The sequence below is a fragment of the Octopus bimaculoides genome, chromosome 8 (genome assembly GCF_046866305.1).
Source record: "Octopus bimaculoides isolate indiv1 chromosome 8, ASM4686630v1, whole genome shotgun sequence".
Taxonomy (NCBI): domain Eukaryota; kingdom Metazoa; phylum Mollusca; class Cephalopoda; order Octopoda; family Octopodidae; genus Octopus; species Octopus bimaculoides.
This window is the reverse complement of record NC_142935.1, coordinates 29,437,320-29,464,866: the sequence shown is the minus strand read 5'-3', so window position 1 is coordinate 29,464,866 and position 27,547 is coordinate 29,437,320. Positions and strand designations below refer to the sequence as shown.

The window sequence follows — 27,547 nt, the reverse complement described above, 5'->3', positions numbered from 1 at the left end:
CAAAAATAGAACCAATTATTTTTGTTTGATATAAATATGGTCATACTGATCAGAAAAATATAATAGTTAAAAGAAACTGCTATTGATAACTGCAATAGAATTATTGATTTGATCTAGCAACAGAGATTGCATTTCTTTTTCATATTGTGATTTTTAGTGAACTTTTGTAGGCGGTTGATTGATTTAAAAGAAATATCAAATATTCAATACTCATACACACGCACATATACACACACATACATAGAGACATACATACATAAATAGGGAGGGAGGGAGAGAGAGAGAGAGAGAGATGAAAGAAAGCAATGAGCACAGAAAGATGACAATACAAGAAGGACAAGTTTTTATGAACTTTATATTAGTTTAAGCTTTTAATATATATATATATATATATATAATGTGTATTTGGAATCCTGTTGCTAAATCAGTTTACTCAGTTTCTGAACAACAACTACTAAATAAATAAAGTCACATGTGCATATGCATATTTATATATATATATATAAATACATAACAAGACAGCTGTGCACAGAATTATTGAAGACCACCTGCAGCTGAAATAGCAATAGAATAACAGCAGGCACAGCAATCGAGCAACACACGCTCACACGACTATGAACAGAAGGCAAAAAGAAGCTGTTTTTTTTTTGTTTTTTTCCTTTCAAATTGAAATGGAATTCATGCTCCAACAAATTTCAAAAAAAGCCCAAAATAGCTAAGCAAACAAAGGTAAATGAAAACAGCTTTTAAGTTGTTAATAGAGAGAAGATAGACTAAAGTCATCACAGATTAGAGCAACCTAATATATATATATGAAACCAAGTGTATTGATTTGTGTTTGAATTACATTTAGAAGAATAAATAAGCGCACAATATCTGATAGGGAAATTATTTTTAAAGCTCATCTCTATATATATACCCCTAACATTCTCATTCTGTTTATCTGTTTGTATGCACCCTCTTCAAATTAGATGAACCAGTGCAACAACAACTTCTTTTATAAACGTACCCAACAGATACTTGCTTAAAGAATTGTATTTTAACACTCATTTTTTTCTTTTATACATAGTGCCATTATAAAAGCTTTGTACATGTTTAAATTTAAGTAAAAAAAAATTGCACAAAGACTTTATGATACCCCTGGACTTAAAAATTTATTCTTGGGTTATTTTCTATTTTATTGCAATAAAAAGAGACCATGTTCACAGTTAGGTGAAGTATGCACCGGGGCATAGTGGCGATTTTAGCAAGCAGAACTCTATGAACTTGGTATCAAATCTGACATGGCTGACCTTTCGATTTGACAAAACAGTATTTCTAATAAGTTAAGCCATATCTGTTTACTTTTTTTCCCCAAAAACTTTGAAAGCATGCATGAAATATTTGGTGAAAATACTGTTTGTAAATGTACAAGAAAAGCTTCAGTTAATATTTCAGATTCCAAAGGAAAGTACCCATGGATATGATTCTTCTAAACATAAAGGCTTGTTGAAAAATTAAAAGGAACTGTTCTTTATTAATGAACTTCCAGATCGGTATAGAGAATTAGTCAATATATGAGGTCTGATCAATAAGTATTCGGACTGTTGTCATAGCAACAAAGCTAAAGTATGCAGAGTGAAGCCGCTTGGCAAAGATTGACCTTGAACTCTGCTGTGCATGCACACTAAGTTTCAATGTTCTAGCTCACTTCTGCTGTTTACAGCAGTACTTGGAAGGAAGGTGTGTAGCGTGTGATAGTCGTACACACACACACACACACACACACACACACATATATATATATATATATACACATAAACATACATACACATACATACATATGCACATATACATACACACATATAGACATATACATACACACATATATACATAGATATAAACATATACATATATATACACATACATATACATACACACACACATATATATATATATATATATATACATACATACACTCACATAAGGTTGTGTAGCTAATATTTATATCTATATTCAAGATACAAGAAGAAATTGTAATGATACAATTTAATATTTGACCTACGCAGTCACACAATCTAAAGTAATTATAAATATTATCTTCATCAGCAAATCAAAATAGATTGGGATATACTGAATTAAAGCAGTTCATATATTGACCTAGTCTGTGATGACAAAGAAAATTTCAGAGTTTTCTAATAATATTTGACTCAATACAAAGTTGTTTTCCTCTTAAAAACTCAGAGCTTTTTTTTTTTATTTAAATGTAAAAAAGTATATTTTATATATATATAAAAGCACTGGAAATAGAGGCAATAAAATTCCAGATTTTCAGAGCTTTGATACTAATTTCAAGACATTTCATATTATTTATAAAGTTTCCTGGAAACTACTAATTGGTGTTTGCAGGATAAGGATTGGTGTTTATGTCTGGGAACCTAAGGTCCTTTGTCTAAAGTGTGTTGTGTTGTGGTGTGGTGTGGTGCAGTGTGGTGTGTTGCTGTGTAGCATGTTGCAGTGTGGTTGTGTTGTGTTGCAGTGTGGTGTGTTGTGGTGTGGTGTGTTGTGGTGTGTGTGTATGTATTCTGTGTGTGTTAAAGAGTAAAAGAGAATGAGAGAAATAAAAAAAAGAGACAGAATAAAAAGAAACTCGTATGGTTTAACTCAGCTATTTCAGTCTATCTAACTGAAACTAGTGATTGATACTAAGAAAAGCATCAACACATCAGCTGCTAAGATAATAGCTAAACATGTCAATCTATTCCACAAATAATACATACAGAGTAAAATGGAAACAATAAAAACAATCCCAAACTATCACTACAGCAATCGTTTTCATCACCTAATGAGTTCTCATTACTCATACATATTCTCATTAATGTATTTGTCTGCCAAATCGGATTCTTACTATTGTATCTGCCTGTCAGTCTCCCTTGGACAGTAACTGCTTAAAAACCTACTCTTTCTCATTTTCTTTTGAAGAACTCAGAGTAAAAACCGGTTGGGATGTGAAATAAAAAGATGAAATACTATTTTTGATTTTGGTCTTAATTTTTCTAATAAGATTACACACACACACACAGTTTGTGTGTGTAATTTAAGTAAATAAAAATATTGAAGATTAAACTTTCTTCTAAGTCATTCTCCAATATGTGACTGTTTTTGTCATTACAATTTCATAATCTAAGCCCAATAGATATTTTAACAAAATCACACTATACTGTGATTATATCATAATAAATTATCTTTAAATCTAATAACTTTTATAGAAAAATTACAAGTAATAAATGCCAGAAAATAATTGTTGTTTATAACTAATTGCATCAGACATTCCACTGCCTTCTCCAAGAAGTCAGAAGACTTGAACCATGCATGTCAATTTTACAGCAAGGACACTTCTTACAGGGATGATTTATATACATGACAAGCTCCTACACAGTTTCTGTCCACCAAATTCACTCACAAGGTTTTGGTCAGCCCAAGGTGCCATGCAGTGGGACTGAACCCAAAATGACTCGGTTGCAAAGTGAGCTTTTTAACCATATAGTTAAGCTTGCATCAAATTTAGAAATATAAGTAATTTCATTTTAATGCATCACCTAATATTTATTTAGTAATACAAAAAATTAATCTACCTTTTTGTACCTGTTAATTATTATCATTATTTTCTTTAAGTGGAGTTAATTCTTTCCTTTACTTTAAATGTTTAAAGAAATATACATTCTGAGAAATAATCGCAACAAGAATCTCCTCTGTTTTTGTATAAGTCAGATATAGGTTTCAGATACATATTTTGGAAACAACTAAAAGTTGAAATTGTAAAAATAGATTAGTTTTTATGCCAAATTAATTATTGCACAGATTGATTATTTAAAGGACTTCCCTACCACCTGAGAAAAATAATGAATGCCAAGCAGCTTTGATATTTCAATTAAATTGTATGAGTAAAAAATATGTCATCAGATTTTTTTTTTCTATTATATATTAGCAAATGTTAGCTGTGAAACTCTGGAAATGTGGGAATTTTCTCCCAAGCACTAGATTATATACATATGTAGTCAAGGAAACGTTCAGCTCAGAAATGTACAATACCTGTAAGCTCTGAAAGGCGGCCATCTTGAAAAATAGACATATATATATTTTGTTGAAAAGTTTTTTAATAAAAAAAATTAAAAAAATATAGCTTTAATGAACAATAAAAAAAAATTAAAAAAATAAAATCCGTGGATGACTGGAATCAAAGATCAAGAGAAATTTTGACATATTTAATTTTCAGGAAGACAAAAAAAAGCTATAAATAAAATGCTGGGGGAGATAACGATCTCATGATTTAGGTGGTACCTTAACAAGCTGTTTTACTAGTTCTTGTTTTAAATACACTCAATAAGAATTTCATTTCATTTTATGCATAGAAATTGTAAATTTAAATTGGATTGTTCTGACCTACACAGGTAAGTGAAAGACTGAAATAAAAATATCCAAACGGAAAATAGAAGTTGCCAGTGGGAAAATGTTATCTTGTTAGATAGAGAGACAGGGGACCGAAATGTCAATACACATTTGATCTTAGATCCAGTAAGAAATACAAAGTAGGTTCCTTACCCAGACATACTGTCCAAATCAGCATTGTAGCCATCACTAATAAAGGATTCTCCGTCAGACAAATAGAGGGAGCTTCTCACTGAGACACTAGCAGATCCTGGGGTACTGCTATCACCACCTGCAGCTTTCAAGAAAAGAGAACTGCTTCGTTTATCTTTCATTCTTTGGGATGCTTTTTTAGCAGCTCGAGCAGTCTCAAAGATTTTCCAGTTATGAATTCTAGAATGTGAGAAAAACATCATATTGCCAATATTTAACACAAGTAACAATGAAAATAAACTTAACAATAGCATCATGATGACATTTTTAACACAACTTGCAAGGCGGTGAGCAGGCAGAAATGTTAGCACGCTGGGCAAAATGCTTAGCAGTATTTTGTCGGTCTTTATGTTCTGAGTTCAAATTCTGCCAAGGCCGACTTTGCTGTTTATCCTTTCGGGGTTGATAAATTAAGTACCAGTTGCATACTGGGGTTGATCTAATCAACTAGCTCCCTCTCCCAAAATTTTGGGCCTTGCGCCTAGAGTAGAAAATATTTTTAACACAACTTGTAATTCTTGCTAATTGTGGAGATGGCCAGCAGGGGGAAGGGATTAGTCAATCGACCCCAGTATTTGACTGGTACTTATTTAAATGTCTCTGAAAAGAGAAAAAGCAAAGTCAACCTTGACAGAATTTGAACTCAGAACATAAGTGAGCCTGAAAAATGCCATTAAGCATTTCATCTGACATGTCAACAATTCTGTCAGCTTTTCATCAACACAAGAATTTGTTGAGGAAGATTTTCTTTGGCCAGATGCCCCTCTTGTTGCCAACCATCACCTGTTTGAGAGCAAGGTAATATTTCTCCATGGCCAGACATGTTTCTTTTGTAGAAGTCTGGAAATGAACAATCTTGCATATATGGAGGTGATAGTCACATCCAAACCATCACATGATATAAAGACAAGGGTGGATAGCAGGCGGACACACACACACTAACACAAACAGGCTTCTTTCAGTTTCAATCTACCAAATCCAGTCACACAGTTATGGCTGGCCTCGGGATTTAGTAGAAAGCACTCACCCAAGGAGCAATGCAGTGGGACTGAACCTGAGACCTTATGGTTATGAAGCAAGGTTCTTGACTATACAGTCACACTTGTGCCATGTGCAAATTATAATTATAAATTAACCCAGAAACAAGAATGAGTAAGTTTAATAAAAATATTTTAAGAAAATAGTAGAAATTATAGAAGCAATATCAAGTTGTAATCTTTATTGTTTTCATCATATTCAAAGACAATAAAAACTACAACCTGAAGATAGCTGACATTTTCACAGTACAAATTAGCAGTTTCAAATACCAGTTTATTCATAGTATCTAAACCTTGGGAACAACCAATATTTCGAATGTTAGATAAAAAGCATTGTTTGTAGGTATTTACCTTCTCTCAGCCGGTGAGTAGCCAGCTGGGTATTCTATCTCACCTCGCATTGATGATTCAAGTTCTGAAGCGAGGGAGTCTCCCCTCATTAAAGATGATGTAGACATATAGTGCTTTGAGGCACTTGGTTTGTGCTTACGACGTAATGTTCGTAACTCATCTTGGACTTCTTCAAATAATTCTAATAATTCATCATAGCGATCCTGCCATTCAGATAGCTGAAAATAGATAAATAAATAAAATAGATAAAATATGTTTCTTACAGAAACTCATTATTTAAGGTCTGTTATCCATGCTGACATGGGTTGGATCTAGGAAGTCAAAGGACTGTAATAAGTTCCAATGTCAGTTTTGGTATGGTTTCTATAGAATGCCCTTCCTAATGCCAACCACTTTACAATGAGTGCTGGGTGCTTGTTTTCATGCCCAATCACTAGTGAGGTTGCCAAGTAACATGCAAGACAGGAACTGAACAAGAAAAGGGAAAAGCCACCTTGTCTAAGTGAATTTCCATCAATCAAATCCATTCATAAATCTTTAGTCAGCCCTGGGCTATAGTAGAAGACACTTGCCAAAGGTACTGTGCATAGTTGGGAAGCAAGCTTCTGAACTACACAGCTTTACCAGAGCCTATAAAATCTAACATCATTGGGGTCTCCCTGCAAGGGCAGAGTATCTTGTTAGTAAATATAAACTAGTTTACCAATATTGCCACAAAAGATTTGTTAACAAACTTTTCATATTTATAGGGGAAGAAAGCAACAGGAAAATTTTTGGGGAAAAAGTTTACTATTTCCCTTGTTTAGACTGTAATTTTTAAAAAAATACAAAAATAAAAAAACAAGCAAAATCTTTCTGTACAAATTCCAGAGAGAGATGAAGGGAATACTATTTCAATAATAACTGAAATAAACCAAGTTAATACTCACTTCTTTGGCCAATTTATGCTGTGTATCCTTGAATGCCTCAAGCTTTTTACTATAATCTAAATTCTCCACAGAGACCTGGAATGAGAGAAAACAAAAGAGGGAAATGAATAAATAATCTGTTTGTTGTCAATTTATTAATTATATAATTAGCAAGCTTGCTCGTTATGTTGTATTAGGGAAACATTTATTCTAGCAAGAGGTTGCATGAAATTGACAAATGATAACTAATCAACAAACTTTATTAGTCATTTCAAATATGTAATATGAAACTTTATTTAACTTCATTCCTTAGTTGTTTCAAAAACATACAAACCTAAATCATAAAATATATAATCATGTCACTAACTCCATATCCCTCAAATTACTGGTCTTGTGCCAACATTTTAAACCATTATTATTACTGTTATCTTAATACAATATATTGTGAGATTATTATTAAGTTTGTAAGGGTGGCACAGGTGGTAACATGCTGAGCAGTAATTAATTTCATTGATTAATGACAGAGTTCAAATCCAACCAGTCAGCTTTGATATTACATTTTATCTCACTGCTAATATTTACAATATTTGATTCAATAAGTTCTGGTTGCTCCAACACACCACCTTGTGTGTGTGTGTGTGTGTGTGTGTGTGTGTGTAGATACAAATATTATGCAATAGAAATTTATACAGGGTCAGGGGGGGGTCACCAAAGCCCAAGTAATAGAGGAGAGCAGAGATGACAGGGACATGACTTTTCACTTACTATATAGGATATAGCATTATTGGTTTTGTAGGGCCAATCAGTGATTTACACTAGCAAAAGATACACATCATTTTCATCTCTGCTTTCCATACTGATATGGGTTTAATGGGATATTTTGAGGCAGGTAATGTTTTACAGCTGTATGCCTTACCTGATGTTAACCCTTTTAGTTGCCTCTTTCAACACAAAGGGGACAAGGTATACCTATCCTGAAATAATTCTTTGATTAATTTTGTAAAGGTAAACTTCTTAATCAGAAAGTAAAAATTATTGATCCTTTCACTGTCATTTTAGAATCTTAGAGTTCATTTATTGCTCAAATTAAAAGAAGATTTTAAATGATTGTTTAATTGGAATCAAGCTAACAACATTGGTTGTTATAACTGTTTTAATGAATTCATGATTTAATTAAGGAGGAGGAGAGAATTCTTTGATTATTCTTTCATTCTTTTACTTGTTTCAGTCACTTGACTGTGGTCATGCTGGAGCATAGTTCATTATTGACTTCCTAACCTACACATGGTTCACTTTCTGTTTGAGAGGAGCAAAAATTGTGTGGCCAAGTGAAACAGTTACAGTTTACATTCTTACTTCGTTCCACTAACCCAAAGGGAATAATATTCATAGTAAAAATTCATTACAACTATTCTCTGTAATGAAGCTTTGGAAACAATAGTAAAGCAAGAGACACAACTTTGTTAAATATTAAGTTCTGAGCCAAGATTTTCCTTTTCATTTGAGGGTCAGTTATTAACCAGTTCCATTTTGTGTGTGTGTGTGTGTGTGTGTGTATGTGTGTATTTTATGTTACAATTAAAACAAAAACAAAAACTGAACAAGAAAGCAAAATATACACACCTCTCTGTTTTTTCTCTGTAAATCCACAACTTGGGAAAGAAGACTCGTAATCTCTTCTTTCTGGCGTGAACTCTCTTCTGTCTTGCGGGCCAACTCATCAGAGAAGACCTCAAGCTGACTGTTGACATCAGCTACAAACATAAAAAAGGAAGGCAACACTCAATCAAAAGACATTTAAATATATGATGACAATGTTATGTGAGACATTAAACAAAAAGAACGCAATAAAAGAAATCCCCCTGCATTGCAGAAGCATTCATTCTACTCCTGAAAATCTTGCTGTAAAGTCAAAATCTATAGAATGTATTTTTGCATTCACTCTCATCATACATAAAATGAGACATAAAATGAAAGTCAAATGAAAAATAGTTTAATCAGCATCATCATCATTGTTTTAACAATCCACTTCTTGTTCACATAAGGTTAGACAGAATTTTGCTGAAGCAGATTTACTCTGGCTGAATGCCCTTCCTGGTTGCCAACCCTCACCGGTTTCCAAATAATGTAATATTTCCCTATGACCAAACATGTTTTCACAGACTGGAAGTGAAATATGGTGATTGCATGACAGTGAAACTCACAACTATCATGCAAGAAACACAAACACACACATATGACTGGCTTCTTTCAGTTTCTATGTACAAATTCATATACAAGGCTTTATTTGACCCAGGACTCTGTAACAGAAGACACTTGCCCAAGGTGCCACATAGTGAGACTGCACCCAAGACCATGTGGCTGGGATGTCTGCTTACCACACAGTCACACTTGTATAATGGAATTTGACATTATGGCAAAATTTTCAGGAACAGAATGTTTATATATGTAGGGGATGCTTTCTTTGTATCTAGTTCAACATTATTCTAATATGAACTCCAATTATTTAGATATTTCAGAAGTTACACACATTAACTCCACCACAAGGTACAGTCCTCGGAGGAGTGTGATGGTTTATGTGCATTGATGATTCTGAAAGCTATTCTAGCAGGGTGAAAGGTCCTGATAGGGCCTCCCGTGCTGCGCAGGACCAAAGACTAAGAGGCCAGACTAACCATTTCTTCCAAGAGTTAAAAACAAATCCATGTAGAGCCAGCAACCCTACCTAAAAGAAAAACAAAGTTACAGAAGCATTGATGACAATCCAAAACCAATAAGGCCTGGGAGAGGAAGATCTTCCACCAAGGAAATATATGACACAAAGCAGAGGGTAACCAATTAGAGAAATCCAAAAAAGACTGCCCAAGATCAAGAACAGTGAAAAAAAAGTCACTGATGGCCTATGCTCCATGGGAAGTATAGAACTTGTATAGTATACAGGTATATAGTATAGTAGCCTGGATAGCATACAGGTTACTAGATGGTATGAGGGTTGATTTTTTTTTCTCCTAAAATGCAAGATAGCTTTAATTAAAAAAAAAAATGAAAATTAAGAAAATGCTTTATCTTTGATAAACACACTTGTTTTTAAGTTTCTGAAATTTGCATTGTCATTTTATCTAATAATTCAAGTAGTTTGTGTATTATATTTTCAGAATACTTGGGTTCAATAGTTTCCATGTTCTCATTGGTGTTTGTATGTAGGTGGTGGTTCCCTACCAGCTTCTGGTTCAGGGGTTTTATAACTCTGCTTGTAGGTTCTTTATTGATCATAGTACCTACTGTACTTGATAGCATATAAGATGTACTTTTCTACAAAAAAATAACCTCATGCCCCACATGTGAAGTTGGGCTTCTAACTAAATATTACATGCTTTGAGGCTCTAAAAACTTTTACTCTTGAATATGTATTGCTGAAAATAGGGTGTGTCTAACGTCCCCTTATGTCTTTTATACCAACAAATACAATAAGTATTTTTAGAAATGTTTGCAATATGAAATTTCATAGATTTTTCAGAAGCACAAGATTTTGATAAGTAGTAGATATCTACTTCAAGATTTATGTGTTTATAAATTTTGTATAATATAAACATTACTGTCTCATTATGTTGAACTGAATAAGGCGGCGAGCTGGCAGGAACGTTAGAACAATGGGCGAAATGCTTAGCAGTATTTCGTCTGTCTTTACGTTCTGAGTTCAAATTCCGCCGAGGTCAACTTTGCCTTTCATCCTTTCAGGGTCGATAAATTAAGTACCAGTTACGTACTGGAGTCGATATAATCAAATGCCCCCTCCTCCCCAAAAATTTTGGGCTTTGTGCCTAGAGTAGAAAAGTATATGTTGAACTGAATTCAATTGCTCATCTGTATTCATATATTCCCACTAACAAAGTAATTAATTAGTGGGAGTAAAAGCATGAGTGTGCATGTGTATACATTTATATTTTATAATAAAATGAGAGAACTAGAAAAAAAAAAAAAACTCATAAGAATGGCACAGAAGATAGTAGATTGTGACTCATTTCATATTCATGTGCTCCTGAAGCTATTTTTGTGCCTTAAAAAGTTATAAAATCTATGATTTTGTGAATATTTTAATCCTTTCTTTCATAATGTAATCCACATTAACGTATCTTATGCTTGTAATGAGGTAAACTGACCCCATTTCAAACATGAGTCAGAAGAATGTGATGCAATGTTTGCACAGGGATTATAGTAGGGGGGGAAAATAGACATTATGTGTGTGAAAGAGATTGTGTGTGGAGGGGGTTGTTGTCATAAGAAAGAGGGGGCAGAGACATATTTTCATACAAGATAATTATGCTAATCATTTGTATAATCAAAACAAAAAGAGAAAAATAATACATCTAAACTTTTTTATTAAAAAAATCATAAAATTCAGAGCAACAGCCTTGGATTATTATAAATAATTCTAAAAACTACTATAAAATAGTTTACAATCAAATAATTATTCTACTGTCATTAAATATTTGTGCACCCTAATTTAGTACACAAGTATGAATTTTAAGAACAGATGAACCTAGAGATTTCTAAAAGAAATGATAACTGATTTTGGTGGGGAAGGAGAAATTTTAACCACATTAATGAGTCTATTTATGTATCATAGTTAATGTAAATACATGATAGACTGTGATATTTGGAGATAATATCTTCTATGGATGCACTGTGTTTGAAAACACAGTAGGTATATATTGTAAGGAGATAGAGTTTATTCCAGCAGTGGTGAAAATGAACAATAGATGCATTTCTGAATCCTAGGGCATCATCAATAATGTGTACTCACAGCCAGCATGTCTAAATGAGATCCACCACCACTGATATATACATGAAAACAGAGAATAAACAATCACTGATACTGCAAGTAACTGCCCAACTGAATAAAAAACAGTCACATGCAACACAAACATTATTAGATTAAAATAGGTATTTGTGTATCATACTTTATAAATATACATATATCAAATTATGAGTTATCCTTACCAAGCTGCTTAAGGCAATCCTGCACCAACTTCTCTTCCTTTTCTTCATAGTCCTCAGTGACTGATGCCAACTGGGAAGTCTGTAAGAGAAACCACACAAAAAACAGATTACTAAAAGTAGTTTGTAAAATACTGACATAAAATTGTCAAGAAATTCACATAGTTATTAATACTAAGTTGTTAATAGACATAGTCATTAATATTCAGTTAATATAATATTTAATTATCAACATCATGTAAAAAGCACTCAGTCCACTTCTGTAAAGTGGTTAGTGTTCAGAAGAGCATCCAACTGTAAAAACCCTTCCAAAACAGACAGTGAAGCCTGGTGCAGTCTTCTGCCTGGCCAGCCTCTGTCAAACTGTCCAACCCATGCCAGCATGAAAAACAGACATTAAATGATAATGATGATGATTACCATTTAATGCCCACTTTTCCATGCTTGCATGGGTTAAACAGAATTTGTCAAGGCAATACAGCCAGATGCCTTTCCTGTTGCCAATCTCCACCAGTCTCCAAGTTATGTGATATTTTCCCAAAGGTAGACATGTTTTTCACACAACACTAGAAACAAACAACTTAGCTTACATGATGATAATGCTCATTTACAACCATCATATAATATCAAGACAATGGTACACACACACACACACAAACCAGGTTTCTTACAGTTTCCATCTACCAAATCCACTTAAGGCTTTGGTTGACCCAGAGATATAGTAGAAGACACTTGCCCAGGATGCCAAGCAGTGGGACTGAAACTAAGGCCATATGGTTTGGAAGCAAGCTTCTAACCACATAGACACAAAGTTATTAATACAACTGCTAATAGATGTACTGCTATGTGAGTAAGTAAAACCAGTGTCTGCATTCTTTGTAAGCTGTTTGCTCTCTCTGAAGAATGAACATGAGCAGATACTCCTAAAGAATCGACAACAAACAGTCAAAACTAGCTGAGCTGTTGCTGGATTCACACTGCAGACAGAATTCCATGGTTTAATGATAGGATCTATTTATCTTTTACTGGTTTCAGTCATTGGATTGCAGTCATGCTGGGGTACTGCTTTGAAGGGTTTAGGCAAACAAATCGAACCCAGTACTTCTTCCCTTTTTAAATCTGGTAGTTATTCTATCAGTGTCTTTTGTTGAATTGCTAAGTTATGGGGGACTTAAACAAACAACACTGGTTGTTAAGAGTATGTGAGGGAGGAACAAACACTGACACAAAGACACACGCATACATATGTTTCTTATTTCTTTATTGCCCACAACGGGCTAAACATAGAGGGGACAAACAAGGGATTAAGTTGATTACATCAACCCCAGTGTGGTACTTAATTTATCGACTGGTACTTAATTTATCGACCCTAAAAGGATGAAAGGCAAAGTCAACCTCGGCGGAATTTGAACTCAGAACGTAGCGGCAGACAAAATACTGCTAAGCATTTCGCCTGGCGTGCTAACGTTTCTGCCAGCCTGCTGCCTAGTTTCTGTGGATCAAATTTACTGACAAGGCACTGGTCAGATCAGGGCTATTATAGAAGACATTTGCCTGAAGTGCCATGCAGTGGACTGAACCCAAAACCACACGTTTGCAGAGCGAGTTTCTTAGCCACACAGCCACTCCTGCACTTATACACAACAAAGCTGAATGTATGCTTATTAAAGGTACATACGAGAACTTATCCACACGTCTCTTACCTCGAGCCGCAGCTGCAAGTTGTCATCCTCAAGGAGCCGTACCTTTTTCTTTAGGTTATCGACATTGATACTGGACAGATTAAATGATTTCACCCTTCAGAGAGAAAATAAAATGAGAGGATATAAAATTTGTATTTAAAAAAAATTAGAACTATACCAGTAGATAATCATGATAATATTAGTATTTCCAATTGAATGTTAAAGAAAAAAGAAAGAAAAAACCCCCAAATTAAATGTGTTAGTTTGACATTCATCCTGTAAATATTATAGTCATTAACAGAACCCACAGAAATTCTGTAGTTCTTTTGAAAAGTATAAGATTGTTGGAATCATGAAATACAAAATTTCTTTTGAAACAGTATCTTTTCATAGGTGTTTCATTCTTAAGAGAGTGTCAAGCTCACATAGTTAGTACCGAAGATGCAGTCTTTGGAGCGAATGTCTTTGAAAACTAGATTCTTTGTTATGAACTTCTTGCCACTTCTACCTTGAGAGTTGTTATTTTTACATAAAGTAAAAAAAAAAAAAAAAGAAAAAAATTTAACTATGGAATAAAAAAGCAGGCAGCAGACATTATCTGTGACATTATTTTGCTATTGTATGGCTATATCGGCAAAACTAAGAGATCTTAATACATTCTACTACATTCTTAGTCTCAAACCAAGAAGTGCATATGGCTGGACTTGAACCCACAGTCCCAGTGAGTGAAGTACAAGAGTCACCTCACTGAGCTGTGATTTAAAATATTTATCAGTTTATTTAAAATAAACAAATTTAAAATATTCATCAGTCAACTGCCTTATGAATAATATAGATGAAATGTATACACTAGATTATGCCTAATTTTATTCCATAGCTAAATCATTACATATATAGACAATAATAGCAGACATAACAAACACACAAAACTATTAAAAAAATATATTTTTTTAAGGCCTAACCTAAAAAAAAAGGTTTCTATTGCTAGGGGATTAAAAGCAATGCCTTGCATGAAGAAATTGTCAAAGAAAAATAATCTGTAAAAGTTCTTCCAAAATCTTTGAAGAAAGGTGTTTGACATGACCTTATATTTATTTTGTCAGAGTACAAGATTATAAATTGTATCCTAAGTTTATAAATACAGCAGAAACAATGAGATAGAGAACATCAAGGAAAATCTACATAAATTCAAGATAAATACTATGTGCTACTTATTAACTTCATTTTCCTTTTTTAGCTGACTTTTTCTAATTGTTTCTTGTTTGAAGATAAAATATTTCTAGGTTCTAAATACACAACACACGATGTGGAAAAATAACTGTAAAAATATGAATAATAATGATTTTCTTTTGAGGAATACAAGACCAATAATTAGGAGGGATGGGGCACAACTGGTTACATTAACATGAGTGTATAATTAGTACTTACTGGTTCCAGGAAAAAGATGAAGTTCATTCAGGTAGGATTCAGAATATAAGATGAAACTAAACATAGTAAGGCTTTTTTAATGCCATACTGTTCTATTTTTGATTAATAATATTAATTATATTTAATGTTAAACAGTAGTTCAAAGAGTCCAAAGATGCTTCACACAGCATAAAGATATAAAGATGATATCTTAGTTTTGAGTAATACTATTTGTTATATAGCCTATGTAAGGCCTGTTCAAACAGACCCATGGCACATAGATAACTATTTAGGAACAACTCACAGATCCAGCACTCCAGATATTCCCTATCTGCATTTTTGTGTCAGGCATGTTGATCTGTGTGGATAGTATTAATATTTCTAACATTCAATGTTCTAATCGGGACTGTTCCATCCCCTTTGGATACACGGACACCAAATTAAACTTTTTGGTTGCTTAATGTAATTCTAAAGACATAGACAAAAAAAAATTCTAGTTGAACATCAATGGTAAGAGATCTATTTATAGGTTATACTATGAGATAGAGAGAAATAATGATGTTAATTATAAAATGTCTTGATGCACAACTACATGCATATTAAGATATATTTTGTGATACATCTATCTTTTGTTTTCTATTTTCATTCTGTCTTTATTTTAGATTTCACATACCAACATGAATTTAATGTTTTTGGAAGTTGTTTCTGAATGTTAGATATTAGGTAGTTGATTAAATGGATAATTAGTATGATTAATCACAAATCAATTGAATATAGATATGTATATATGCACGAGAGAGTACATACTAAGGTGAAATACAAACACATAGAAGTTTAACTAAGTAGAAAGGGAAGACATATTGTTAATGTACAATGAAGTTATGAGTAATGAACTGTTATGATACACAACTTGAAAAGACAGTGATAGATGAAGATGAGGCTTTAGTTGGGAAAAAAAAAGTATGTTAAGTACAATGAGATGTTATAAACACAAGTGAAATACTCTGTATTTTTGAGATTGCCTAGGTCAGTGTAAATAGGGAAATACTAGTACATATTAGGATCATCAAAATAGGCAAAGTCAGAGAAGCATTGATGCTGTCTCCTAAATTGGTAGCAGCCATCTTATAAGTTACTGAAGCTGTCTCTAGCAAAGGAAAACTATGTGAATGGGTGCTGTACCTGCTGTCGGCTCCAGATGAGGATGGCTGTTGTTGTGTTCTAAAAAACGAAAAGGTAATGAAAAAGGTAGAAAAATACTGTCAAGACAACACTGCAGCACAATGGAGACAGATACACACAAAACTGTGGGTCCCAATATATTTTCCATATCTCTGTGAGAACCCCTTTCGGCTTCTTAAGCGTTTTGGTAACTTTTCTAAAAACTGAAAACCTTATTTGACCTCAATTATTAAATTAAATTGAGAAAATACAGTTTTACAGACATTGCCACCACTAATAAAACTTAGTTTTATAAACCTAAGACATCCAGGGACCTCTAATGGGCAGTCCTACCTCACATCTTTTTTACTTGGTTCTGGAGAAGAGGCAGCGCCCACAGCTTCTACAGGCCTCCCTAGAATAGTGGAATTGATATTCTTCTTGAACTTTTGTAAGACATCTGATAGGGACATTCAGAAAATCCCAGAGGGCCTAAATTATCAGAAGGAAGGGCAGCTTGTAATGATTAGCATGTGGCATAGTAGGAGAGGTGATATAAAAAGGGTGATGAGCAAAGGAGACACGAATAGCATGGGAACACCTGACTGCAGGTGGCATGAACCCAGCCAGCTCCAAGGAATAGAGAAATGCCATTATAGCAGATACAGAAAAGTCAGAGAGAGAGAAGAGATAGAGCACCTTTGGACAAGGGGCTGGAGCATGTCTGTAAGTAACTTTTATGCCAATCAGTCAGGTGGCCCTTTTCTGGACACGGTCTACGATGTGTGTGGGAAGCTACAGCAGTAGCACTGTCCCACTTGTGAGAGAAATACTCCATTCTGGGCCTCAACTGAGTTTTGTAGAATATCAACAATTGTTTGGAGCTTAAGTATCTTCTGGCTCTAAAGAGAAGGGCTAATCTTTGGGATGCAGCCCTAGCTACATTGAAGACCTGCTTTTGCCAGAAGAGACTCCCAGTAATAGTGAGACCCAACAGTGAAACCCTATTTCAAAGACACTGGCTGAGTCATGAACTGAGAATTGTTAAACAAGAATGACTACAGAAAACTATAAAAAATATAGGATTTACATAAGACACTTATCTCCCTACTTAATTTATTTCTCATTAGCTGTGCTATCATAGATAGCACACAGCCAATGAGAAAATGCTAAAACAGAAGGTAAATTATCATATAAAATTCCAGCAGTCTTTCATATATCAAGTAGTCACACGGGTTGCAATCACCTACCAGTTAAACTACTGATAAAGATTCCTAATCAGCTTATTGGAATGTTTTCTAATCATACCCCATCATAAAAGAAACAAACATTATTTTATTTATTCACCAATCCCATGTATGTTATGTACACTCCTATTCTGGCAACTCTGATCTATTTATTACCATTATCATTCAGAACAATTTTACCTCTCATCCTTTTAAGGTCGATAAAAGAAGTGGCAGTTGAACACTGGGGTTCATGTAATTGACTTACCCTCTCACCTAAACTTGCTGGCCTTGTGCCACAATTTAGAAGCATTATTATTATTATTATTATTATTAAGGTGGTGAGCTGGCAGAATTGTTAGCACGCCGGGCGAAATGCTTAGCGGTATTGCGTCTGCTGCTATGTTCTGAGTTCAAATTCCACTGGGTTTGACTTTGCCTTTCATCCTTTCGGTATCGATAAATTAAGTACCAGTTGCATACCGGGATTGATGTAATCGACTTAATCCCTTCCCCAAATTTGAGGCCTTGTGCTTCCAGTAGAAAGAAGAATTATTATTATTATTATTATTATTATTATTATTATTATTATTATTATTATTATTATTATTATTATTATTATTATTATTATTATTATTATTATTATTATTATTATTATTATTATTATTATTATTATTATTATTATTATTATTATTATTATTATTATTATTATTATTATTATTATTATTATTATTATTATTATTATTATTATTATTATTATTATTATTATTATTATTATTATTAAGGCAGCGAGCTGGCAGAATTGTTAGCATGCCAGGTGAAATACTAGCAGTATTTTGTCTACTGCTACATTCTGAGTTCAAATCCCATCAAGGTTGACTTTACTTTTCATCTTTTTCGGGTTGATAAATTAAGTACCAGTGAAACACAGAGGGTCAATGTAATCGATTATCCCTTCCCCTCAAATTTCAGGTCTGGTGCCTATAGTAGAAAGGATTATTATTATTATCTTTTTTAGTTACTCTCTACAATCACAAGAATGTATCTGTGACAGAATGAGTTCCTACAGAAAGCAGGGGATAGAGCAAGATTTTACATTCAACGGAGAACATCAAGGAAATACAAGGTTAGAGAAACAAGTTGTTCTGTGCAGATAATTCCAAATAGCTGGTGCAGAAACGAAACAGTGCAACTGACAGCTGAAGTGAATCTCAAGAACAAAAGACCACTTAATAAAATCCTTTTTTTTTTTGGAAATTCTATATTTCATAATCCAAAATAAACAACAAGAAAGTGCAAGATGGTGGTGGGTAGGTACATAAAACTACCTTGAATACAGGGGGGGGGGGAATCCAAAACACGGGCACATTTTACTATAAATGATCCAGATCTCGTTATTGGGTTGATGCTTGGAACAGAATTAACATGAAATAAGTACCAGTTGAGCAATGTAATTGACTTAACCCCTCCCTTGAAATTGCTGGCCTTGTACCAAAATTTGAAATCAATATTTCATTTGCCAATCTAGGACATCTTCCATCTCAGTGAAAAACAGATGCTCCTTAAAAATTGTTTACCATAAAAACCATTTTCTATTCTTTTTTTTGTTCCTGGAGATTTGTCAATAAAGGTGTATAAAGAAGTATTAAAAATAAAAATTGTTCCACTTGAAAGAGTATCAAGCAGTAACCAAGCCTGATTTAGTAAATATACTAGTAAGTTCACTTGCTATACTGCACTGGGTAAGCATTTATAGAATAGCTTTACTTCTTGCAAGGTGTTCAATGAACATGACTAATGATAACTAATCAACAAACCTTATTAAGCCTCTAAAATATATAATATGAAACTTTGTTTAAACTTCACTCCAGAAATATTGCAAACCATAAATCATAAAATATATAATTATGCAACTAACCCCATATCCCGAAAATTACTGGCCTTGTGTTAAAATTTGAAACTATTATTATTATTATTATTATTGTTTTAATACAATTTAGTATGAGATTATTATCAGGTCTGTAAAGGTGGCACAGAAGGTAACATGCTGAGCAGTAATTAATTTCATTGATTAATGACAGAGTTCAAATCCTACCAGTCAGCTTTGCTTTTACATTTTATCCCACCATTGGTCAGCAGGAAATATTTACTATCTTCAGTTCAATAGACTACAGCTGCTCCAACAAATCGTGTGTGTGTGTGTGTGTATACAAATATATGCAATAGAAATTTATACAGGGTCAGGGGTCCCCAACTGACTGGGGTACACCAAAACCCAAGTAAAAGGGGTCAGCAGAGATGACAACAATGTGACTTTTCACTCCATATATAGGATAAAGAAAATGAATAAGAATACTTACGGTGTACTAGAATCTGATTCAGACTCTGCATTTTCTAAATCTTGTGTATAGAATCGCAACAACTCATCTTTCATAGAAAGGTCATGTTTTAATTGGCTAACCTGTAAAAGAGTCAACACAGAATGGTATAAGCAGTCTGAAGTGAAGGTGTTCAAATATAGTTAATCAGCTGGCCAGGAGGTAAAGCATTGATGCAACCACAGTTCTTTGAACATGGGTATTTATTCATGTTTAAGTCACACTATTCTATACTTGATTTTAACTGAAAAAAACAGGGGCATGGCTTATATAAGTGGCAAATCTAAAACTATGAAGGGAAAACATTTTGTACTATGATTTAATACTAAATTAGGGGTGTGATTCATGCATGAGTAGATATGGTCGAGACTTTGCCTACTTCAGTGTGTTTGACTGATAACAGATGTCATTACCGTTTCTAAATTGAATGGTTGGTTGTCAGTAAGAAGGTGAGATATTCATGTATAAAAATACCTTATTCAATACAAAAATGTTCAAATCAGTGAAACTCTCATCCGTGTAAGTAAAGAAAAATGAACATACAAATTACATGAAAACTCCCTGTAATTAAGATATGCTAGTTGTGTGTATGTATGTGCATGTGTTCATTTTTCCATGCTAGCATAAGGTAGATGGATACCTATTACGGAGACATTGTTTTACAGTCAAATGCTCTTCCTGTCACTAACCCATACCTGATTTTCAAGTAAGGGATTTAAAAAATTTATTTTATTCCACATGTCTTTAAAAGCACGAAGTTATTGGGCAATCTGTTGATAAGGAATTGTCAAAACTTTACCATTTGTAATTCACTCTTTGTGAATGTTTACATACCGTGAAATTCATACAGACACACAGATATACACACACAATGGGCTTCATGTAGTCTCCAGTTACTAAATTCACTCACAAGACATTGGGCAGCTTGGGACTTGCCCCAGGTGTTGGGCAGTGGGACTGAACCTGAAACCATGTGGTTGAGAACTGAACTTAACTACACAGCCATGTCAGTGCCTTCGTTCTCTCTCATACACATACGTGCATGCACGCACACACATAAACAAAATGCTATATGAATGCACTTGTCACTATATAAGGTAAAAGAAGTGGATCTATTCACTTCCTGGTTGCAAACCCAGTTTGTCTAGTTTTGTATCTTCTTACAATGCAACCTTCACCACTGATTAAACAAATATCAGTAGAATATGAGGGGCAAAGTTAGAGTTTGTTAGATCTTGTACCAAACATACTATAGAATAGGTGTGACTAATTAGGGTTGGATATGGTAAAAAAAAACAAAGTTTTTTTTTTTTTACCAATAAACTTAAGCATATATCAGAAGAGAGATAGATGTTTATGTTTGTTGACATAAGATCATGTCTAGGCAGGTGGTGTGAGACATGGCTCATCAGGTGAGATGCAGTACTAAACAAAAATTCAAGGTAAGCCATTCAGAAAGCTGCAGTTTGCTCATAACTGACATAGAAAAAAAGAAATTAGATATCTATGGCTAGAAACATATACGGGGTAAAAAAATAATATGAGAGAATATCTAAGTACAGAACAACAGTTACTATTACAGTTAAGGATAATAACATTGAAATATTGCTTTAACCTTTCTGTTATATTACTGTAGAAATACATGGCCTTATATTTCAACAGTTCCAAGTAACTATTCTTGTCTGAAGACCTTCGGCTGTTCAATTCTCTTGAAAGTTTCTTACTACTGTTGAAATACATAGCCTAGGTTTCAATTTTTTTTAAACATGAAGAGTTTAGTAAAATAACTTTGCTATTCTTAAGCTTCTGTTTGAGACATGAATTAACCTGAAATTTTTAGGGAAGAATCTATTTTAGATCTTATAAAATAAGAAGTTTGTATCAGGTTAGCATTGGAAGGGTTAATCAAATTTACATTCAAATAATTAGTTTTAGTTTTTCAAGCATCAAGTAGAGTGTAAAAAGTATTTCAGTGAAACAAGTGTATTCTTTGGCAAAAATATAAGTAGTTGGCATAGATTCACTATATAAGCTCTTTATATTAATCTTTATATAATTACAAGTTGGTGAGGATCAAAAGTTGGAGGTGAACTCAGTAAGACTCGTTGTGAGGTTTTGATTTACTATTGTAGATGTTTCTCATCTTTGTATTGTGAAGGTCACCGGGTAAGGCCTGAGTGTTTTTATTTGGTTTTTGTCCCAAACAAGGTTGGAGGCCATTGAAGCATAAGTGACTACAAAGGAGGAAATGGAGGGGGCCTACAAATTCAAAAGATGTCAATTGGCAGAAAATTTAAAGGATAGAATAGCCTAGATAAGAGGAAAACAAAATGATGGTAGCGAGTTCCAGAGAGCAGCGGTTTGAGGAAAGTTTATTAGTATAAAAGGATTGTCTTATGATGAACAGGAAACTCAACAGGGATGAGAATCGAGTGGCACAAAGATTTCAACAGAAGATACTAAACCAAAAAGTTCATCAGTGCCATGGCCAAGGAAATATGTACTAATTTCATCTTAGCCATTGTTGGACACATTTAATTATTAGACAAATATATTTAATGAGTGCACATTATAATATTATGTTAATATTTACCCTCCTCCAAAGTATATTTTCCAATCTTAAGATTACTTATAGTAACAAAATAAAATAGGTATTTACAATATATAGGATTCAGTTTAATATAATTTATTAATTAATGTTTTACGGTTAAATGTTAAATAGTGATCTTTGTTTACTACATCGAAAAGTCTGGCTGATTATCATTCGTGAAAAAAAACTCAATAACCTGAACTTCCACTCCTTGTGATAATATGTCATGCCCTGGGTCAGATATCTGATAGCGTTGTGTGTGTGTGTGTGTGTGTGTGTGAGTGTGAGAGAGAGAGAGAGAGAGAGAGGGAGAGGGAGAGGGAGAGAGAGAGAGAGAGGGAGAGAGAGGGGGAGGGGGAGGGGGAGAGAGAGAGAGAGAGAGAGAGAGAGAGAGAGAGAGAGAGAGAGAGAGAGAGAGAGAGAGACTATTAATATTTGGGGAAATAGCAATCTCATAGAAAAAAGGCTTTTCATGTGCACGCACATACACACCAAAGCAAATATAAACAAAAATAATTCACCTTCAAAATGTACTGTTGTTAGAAGGTCAATATACATATCTTGCTATAACTACTGTCTATTTCCACCCAACAGCTATGATACAATAATTCATTTTTACCATTTTACAATTCAGTACAGAATCATTTTTTTTTATTCCATAGCTTTCTATATTCCCAGCACCTACTCTTTTGTTCAGGTTGTGAACATTTTATCTTGAATTTATTCAAATTTTATATTAGAGAAAAATCACACAGTTAATTCAACTTATTTCTTAAAGATTGTTGAATAGGTATTGTGTCACACTTTAAATCTATCCCAACCTACAGTGGCTGAATTCTATGAGTCAACTACTGCCTGTAACACATACCAAACAATGTAAATGAAACAGAAAAGATTTTTTAAAAATATTATTATTGTTGTTAGTATAAATATAATAGAATTAAACCCAGTAACACAATCTTGTGAAATTTAGCAATTTAAAGCATAAAATGTTTTTTTAAATCTTTCTTTTACTTGCTTCAGTCATTGAACTGTGACCATGCTGAAGCAGGAGTAATATTTTTTCATGTCTGGTACTTATTTTGTTTCCTCTTTCCAACCTGTTAAGTTATAGGGGCAGAAACAAACCAACATCAACTGTCAAATGGTAGGAGAGATAAACAAAGACACAGAGACTCTCCTACCATATATATATATATAATATATAAACATATGCATATATCCATACATATATGTACATACCTACATCTATATGTATACATACATGCATATATGGGTACAGGGTAGAGGTAGAGGTAGGGGTCCACCAAGGTTCCGTCCTCAGCCCCCTATTATTTACCATAGTCCTCCAGGCAATCACAGAGGAGTTCAAGACAGGTTGCCCCTGGGAGCTCCTCTATGCTGATGACCTTGCCCTAATTGCGGAGTCACTATCAGAACTAGAGGAGAAGTTTCAGGTGTGGAAGCAAGGTCTAGAATTGAAGGGCCTTAGAGTCAACCTAGCTAAAACCAAAATCCTAATAAGTAGGAAGGTAGATAAAACACAAACCCCTTCAGGTAGATGGCCCTGCTCAGTATGTAGAAAAGGAGTAGGTAGTAACTCTATAAGATGTACCCGGTGCAAGCTATGGACACATAAGAGGTGCAGCAACATCAAAGGCAGGTTAACTAGCAAGTTAGTTTTTGTTTGTGGCAGATGTTCAGGTGCAATAAAGACTGCAAACAAACAGGAAACAACTTCTATCTCATTCCAGGGTGAAAAACTAGAGGTAGTCGATAGCTTCCGCTATCTGGGCGACCAAGTTAGTAGTGGGGGTGGGTGCGCTGAAAGTGTAGCTGCTAGAATAAGAATAGCCTGGGCAAAGTTTAGAGAGCTCTTACCCCTGCTGGCGACAAAGGGACTCTCACTCAGAGTAAAAGGCAGACTGTATGACGCATGCGTACGAACAACCATGCTACATGGCAGTGAAACATGGGCTGTAACTGCTGAGGACATACGTAAGCTCGCAAGGAATGAAGCCAGTATGCTCCGTTGGATGTGTAATGTCAATGTGAATACCCGTCAGAGTGTAAGTATCTTGAGAGAAAAGCTGAACATTAGAAGCATCAGTTGTGGCGTGCAAGAGAGACGATTGCGCTGGTATGGACATGTGGTGAGAATGGAGGAGGATAGCTGCGTGAAAAAGTGCCACACCCTAACAGTTGAGGGAACCCGTGGAAGAGGTAGGCCCAGGAAGACCTGGGCTGAGGTGGTGAGGCAAGACCTTCGTACATTGGGCCTCACCGAGGCGATGACTACGGACCGAGACCTTTGGAAATGGGCTGTGCGTGAGAAGACCCGGCAAGCCAAGTAAGATCGTTGCCAGTGCCCCTGGACTGGTTCTTGTGCGGGTGGCACATGAGATGCACCATTTTGAGCGTGGCCGTTGCCAGTACCGCCTGACTGGCTCCTGTAGGATTTTCGAGCGAGATCGTTGCCAGTGCCCCTGGACTGGCTTGTGCGGGTGGCACATAAAAGACACCATTTCGAGCGTGGCCGTTTTCGTGCGGGTGACACGTAAAAGCACCCACTACACTCTCTGAGTGGTTGGCGTTAGGAAGGGCATCCAGCTGTAGAAACTCTGCCAAATCAGACTGGAGCCTGGTGTTGCCATCCGGTTTCACCAGTCCTCAGTCAAATCGTCCAACCCATGCTAGCATGGAAAGCGGACGTTAAACGATGATGATGATGATGATGATGAGGACATCACAAAAAAACGTTAAACACGAGAAACAAAAACAAAGACGAAAACAGAAAACGAACTTTTTTCGAACAACGAAAATAACAAACAGAGTAATGAGACATGCAACATAAAGAGTATAACCCTTTGTCAGTTGTCCCTGTTCCATCTACTCTGCATTTCGAAATATATACATACATACACGCACGCACACACACACACATCAGGCTTCCACACAGTTTCTATCTACCAAATTCACTTACAAAGCATGGGTCTGCCTAAAGATATAGTAGAAGACACTTGCTCAAGGTGCTGTGCAGTGAGACTGAATCCCACCTAAATAAGGTTGCAATGAGAGTCCCTTAACCATACAACCACATCTGCAACCAGTAATTAATTAGTTTCTGTAAATATCAATTTAATTTTCACAAAAATGTTTTCATCAATAGATGCAAAAGCAAAAAAAAAAAAAGGGCTCAACACATTTTGAAAAGCAAAACATTCATTTTGTCAATACGCAACAATTAAGAAGTAAAAAGATAGTTAAAACTTGTAGTAATAAAGGGAATTTTATCCAACATCATTTGGGTGAAGAAATAAAAATAATTTGGGGAGTTTTACAGGAATATTAAAAATCAATAAAAAGCCTAATACAGGTATTTACAATTGGGAAACATAAACGGATTAATTATAGGTGACAGAAGCAGTATTAATACTAAAAGGTATTAATATGGATCCTCTGTCAGAACACCAAATACTGCTTTATTAGCCTGGAGAGATCCTCTCGTAAAGGTACTTCGTGCATAAAGGAATCTATATGAGAGGATCTTTCAAGGTTAACAATGCAATATTCAGGGTTCTAAGAAGCCGCCTATGTTAAGTTGGATATGTAAGAGGATTGTTTAAAACTGCTAGTATGTGTGTGTGTGTGTGTGTGTGTGTGTGTGTGTGTGTGTGTGTGTGTGTGTGTGTGTGTGTGTGTGTGTATGTATATATATATATATATATATATATATACATACACATATATTGGAAGGTTTGAAGGTGATGTACAGGAATTATATATTAAAAAAAAATTATAATCAGGTACTCAGATGTCTGGAAGGTTGTATATGAGTACCTGATTATTATTTTTCCTAATATTATATATATATATATATATATATATATATATATATATATATATATATATATATATATATCATCATCATCGTTTAACGTCCGCTTTCCATGCTAGCATGGGTTGGACGATTTGACTGAGGACTGGTGAAACCGGATGGCAACACCAGGCTCCAGTCTAATTTGGCAGAGTTTCTACAGCTGGATATATATATATATATATATATATATATATATACACAGGGTGTCCACAAAGTCTGGGTACATGGAGTAAATAAAATCATAACATAAACAATTAAATATAAGAAATAATAATTTCTTTAAGTATGTGTTAATCCCCATGTACCCAGACTTTGTGGACAACCTGTGTGTGTGTGTGTGTGTATATATATATATATATATATATATATATATATATATATATATATATATTGAAGCGAAGCTATGTGACTTAGTAGCCAGAGTGTTGGGTTTGAAATTGTAAGATCACGCATTTAATTCATTGATTTAACTGTGCATTGTATCCTTGAGCAAGACGTTTCATTTCACAATGCTCCGATTCACTTATCTGAAAATGAAAGGGAACCGGAGCAGCTGGAATTAACTTTGCTACAAGCTGGCATCCTGTCCTATCCAGAGAGAGCTTTCAAGAGTAGGAACAGCAGTGATATTTAATTTCCCTATGGCCTTCACACAATCACACACACACACAGAGTATAAGATATAACATCTTGTAATTTTCTAATATCATAGACACCCCCTAATAATGGTTAACACAGAGAAGAAAACACTTACAAATGAAAATTGATTTGAAAGAAGAAAAAAAAACCGACTTACTTTGTCATTAGCAGCAGATAATTGGTCTTCTAAGTGGTCAGCTTTATCTGATAACTCTTTGTTCTTCTCAAGAAGGGTTTGACCGATGCGAGCTGCAAGTTCAAGATCTCGTTCTTTCTGCAAATGAATAAGGCATTTTAATTAGAGAAATAGCAACTTTATATTTTAAAAAGAAAGTCAGAAAATATGATAAGTGAATGGCTAAAAATCTTAAACCTGAAATATTTCAGACTGTGTTGCATCTAGATCAGACATTTTCCTTCCCAACTGTCCATAATTTGGGAATAATAGATTGATATCTGTTTCTTACTAGTCATAAAGGATTGATTAACTTTCCAAGTAATTGGGGTTTTTTTTTCTTCTAAGAAGTTAAAATGAAGTTGTTATTGATATTTCCCTTTTTGTTTGTTTTTGTTTTTTTTTCCTCCTAAAAATCTCACTGCATATATTTAGTTGGCTTCCTCTGGTCCATTAACTGGTTTGACTGGCAACAAAAAGGTTGGTTTTGATCGA

General features: G+C 34.4%; 1 protein-coding gene across 50 annotated transcripts in view; it reads right to left on the bottom strand.

The window, feature by feature from the left end:
- Positions 1 to 27,547, bottom strand: part of LOC106875482 (trafficking kinesin-binding protein 1) — a 212,321-nt gene that overhangs the window by 29,305 nt on the left and 155,469 nt on the right. For 13 of the 50 annotated variants that reach the window (XM_089356254.1, XM_089356263.1, XM_089356270.1 and 10 more), the window contains 8 exons: positions 27,035 to 27,151; positions 19,751 to 19,851; positions 13,618 to 13,711; positions 11,918 to 11,996; positions 8,540 to 8,670; positions 6,938 to 7,012; positions 6,009 to 6,226; positions 4,582 to 4,800 (listed from right to left, as the gene is read on the bottom strand). In XM_089356254.1, coding sequence (XP_089212380.1) covers positions 4,582 to 4,800; positions 6,009 to 6,226; positions 6,938 to 7,012; positions 8,540 to 8,670; positions 11,918 to 11,996; positions 13,618 to 13,711; positions 19,751 to 19,851; positions 27,035 to 27,151 — 1,034 coding nt within the window. Of the gene's footprint in view, positions 1 to 4,071; positions 4,096 to 4,581; positions 4,801 to 6,008; positions 6,227 to 6,937; positions 7,013 to 8,539; positions 8,671 to 11,917; positions 11,997 to 13,617; positions 13,712 to 16,185; positions 16,225 to 19,750; positions 19,852 to 27,034; positions 27,152 to 27,250; positions 27,521 to 27,547 lie in introns of those variants that run through there. The other 37 variants (XM_089356251.1, XM_089356261.1, XM_089356268.1 and 34 more) reach the window with 5 other exon arrangements.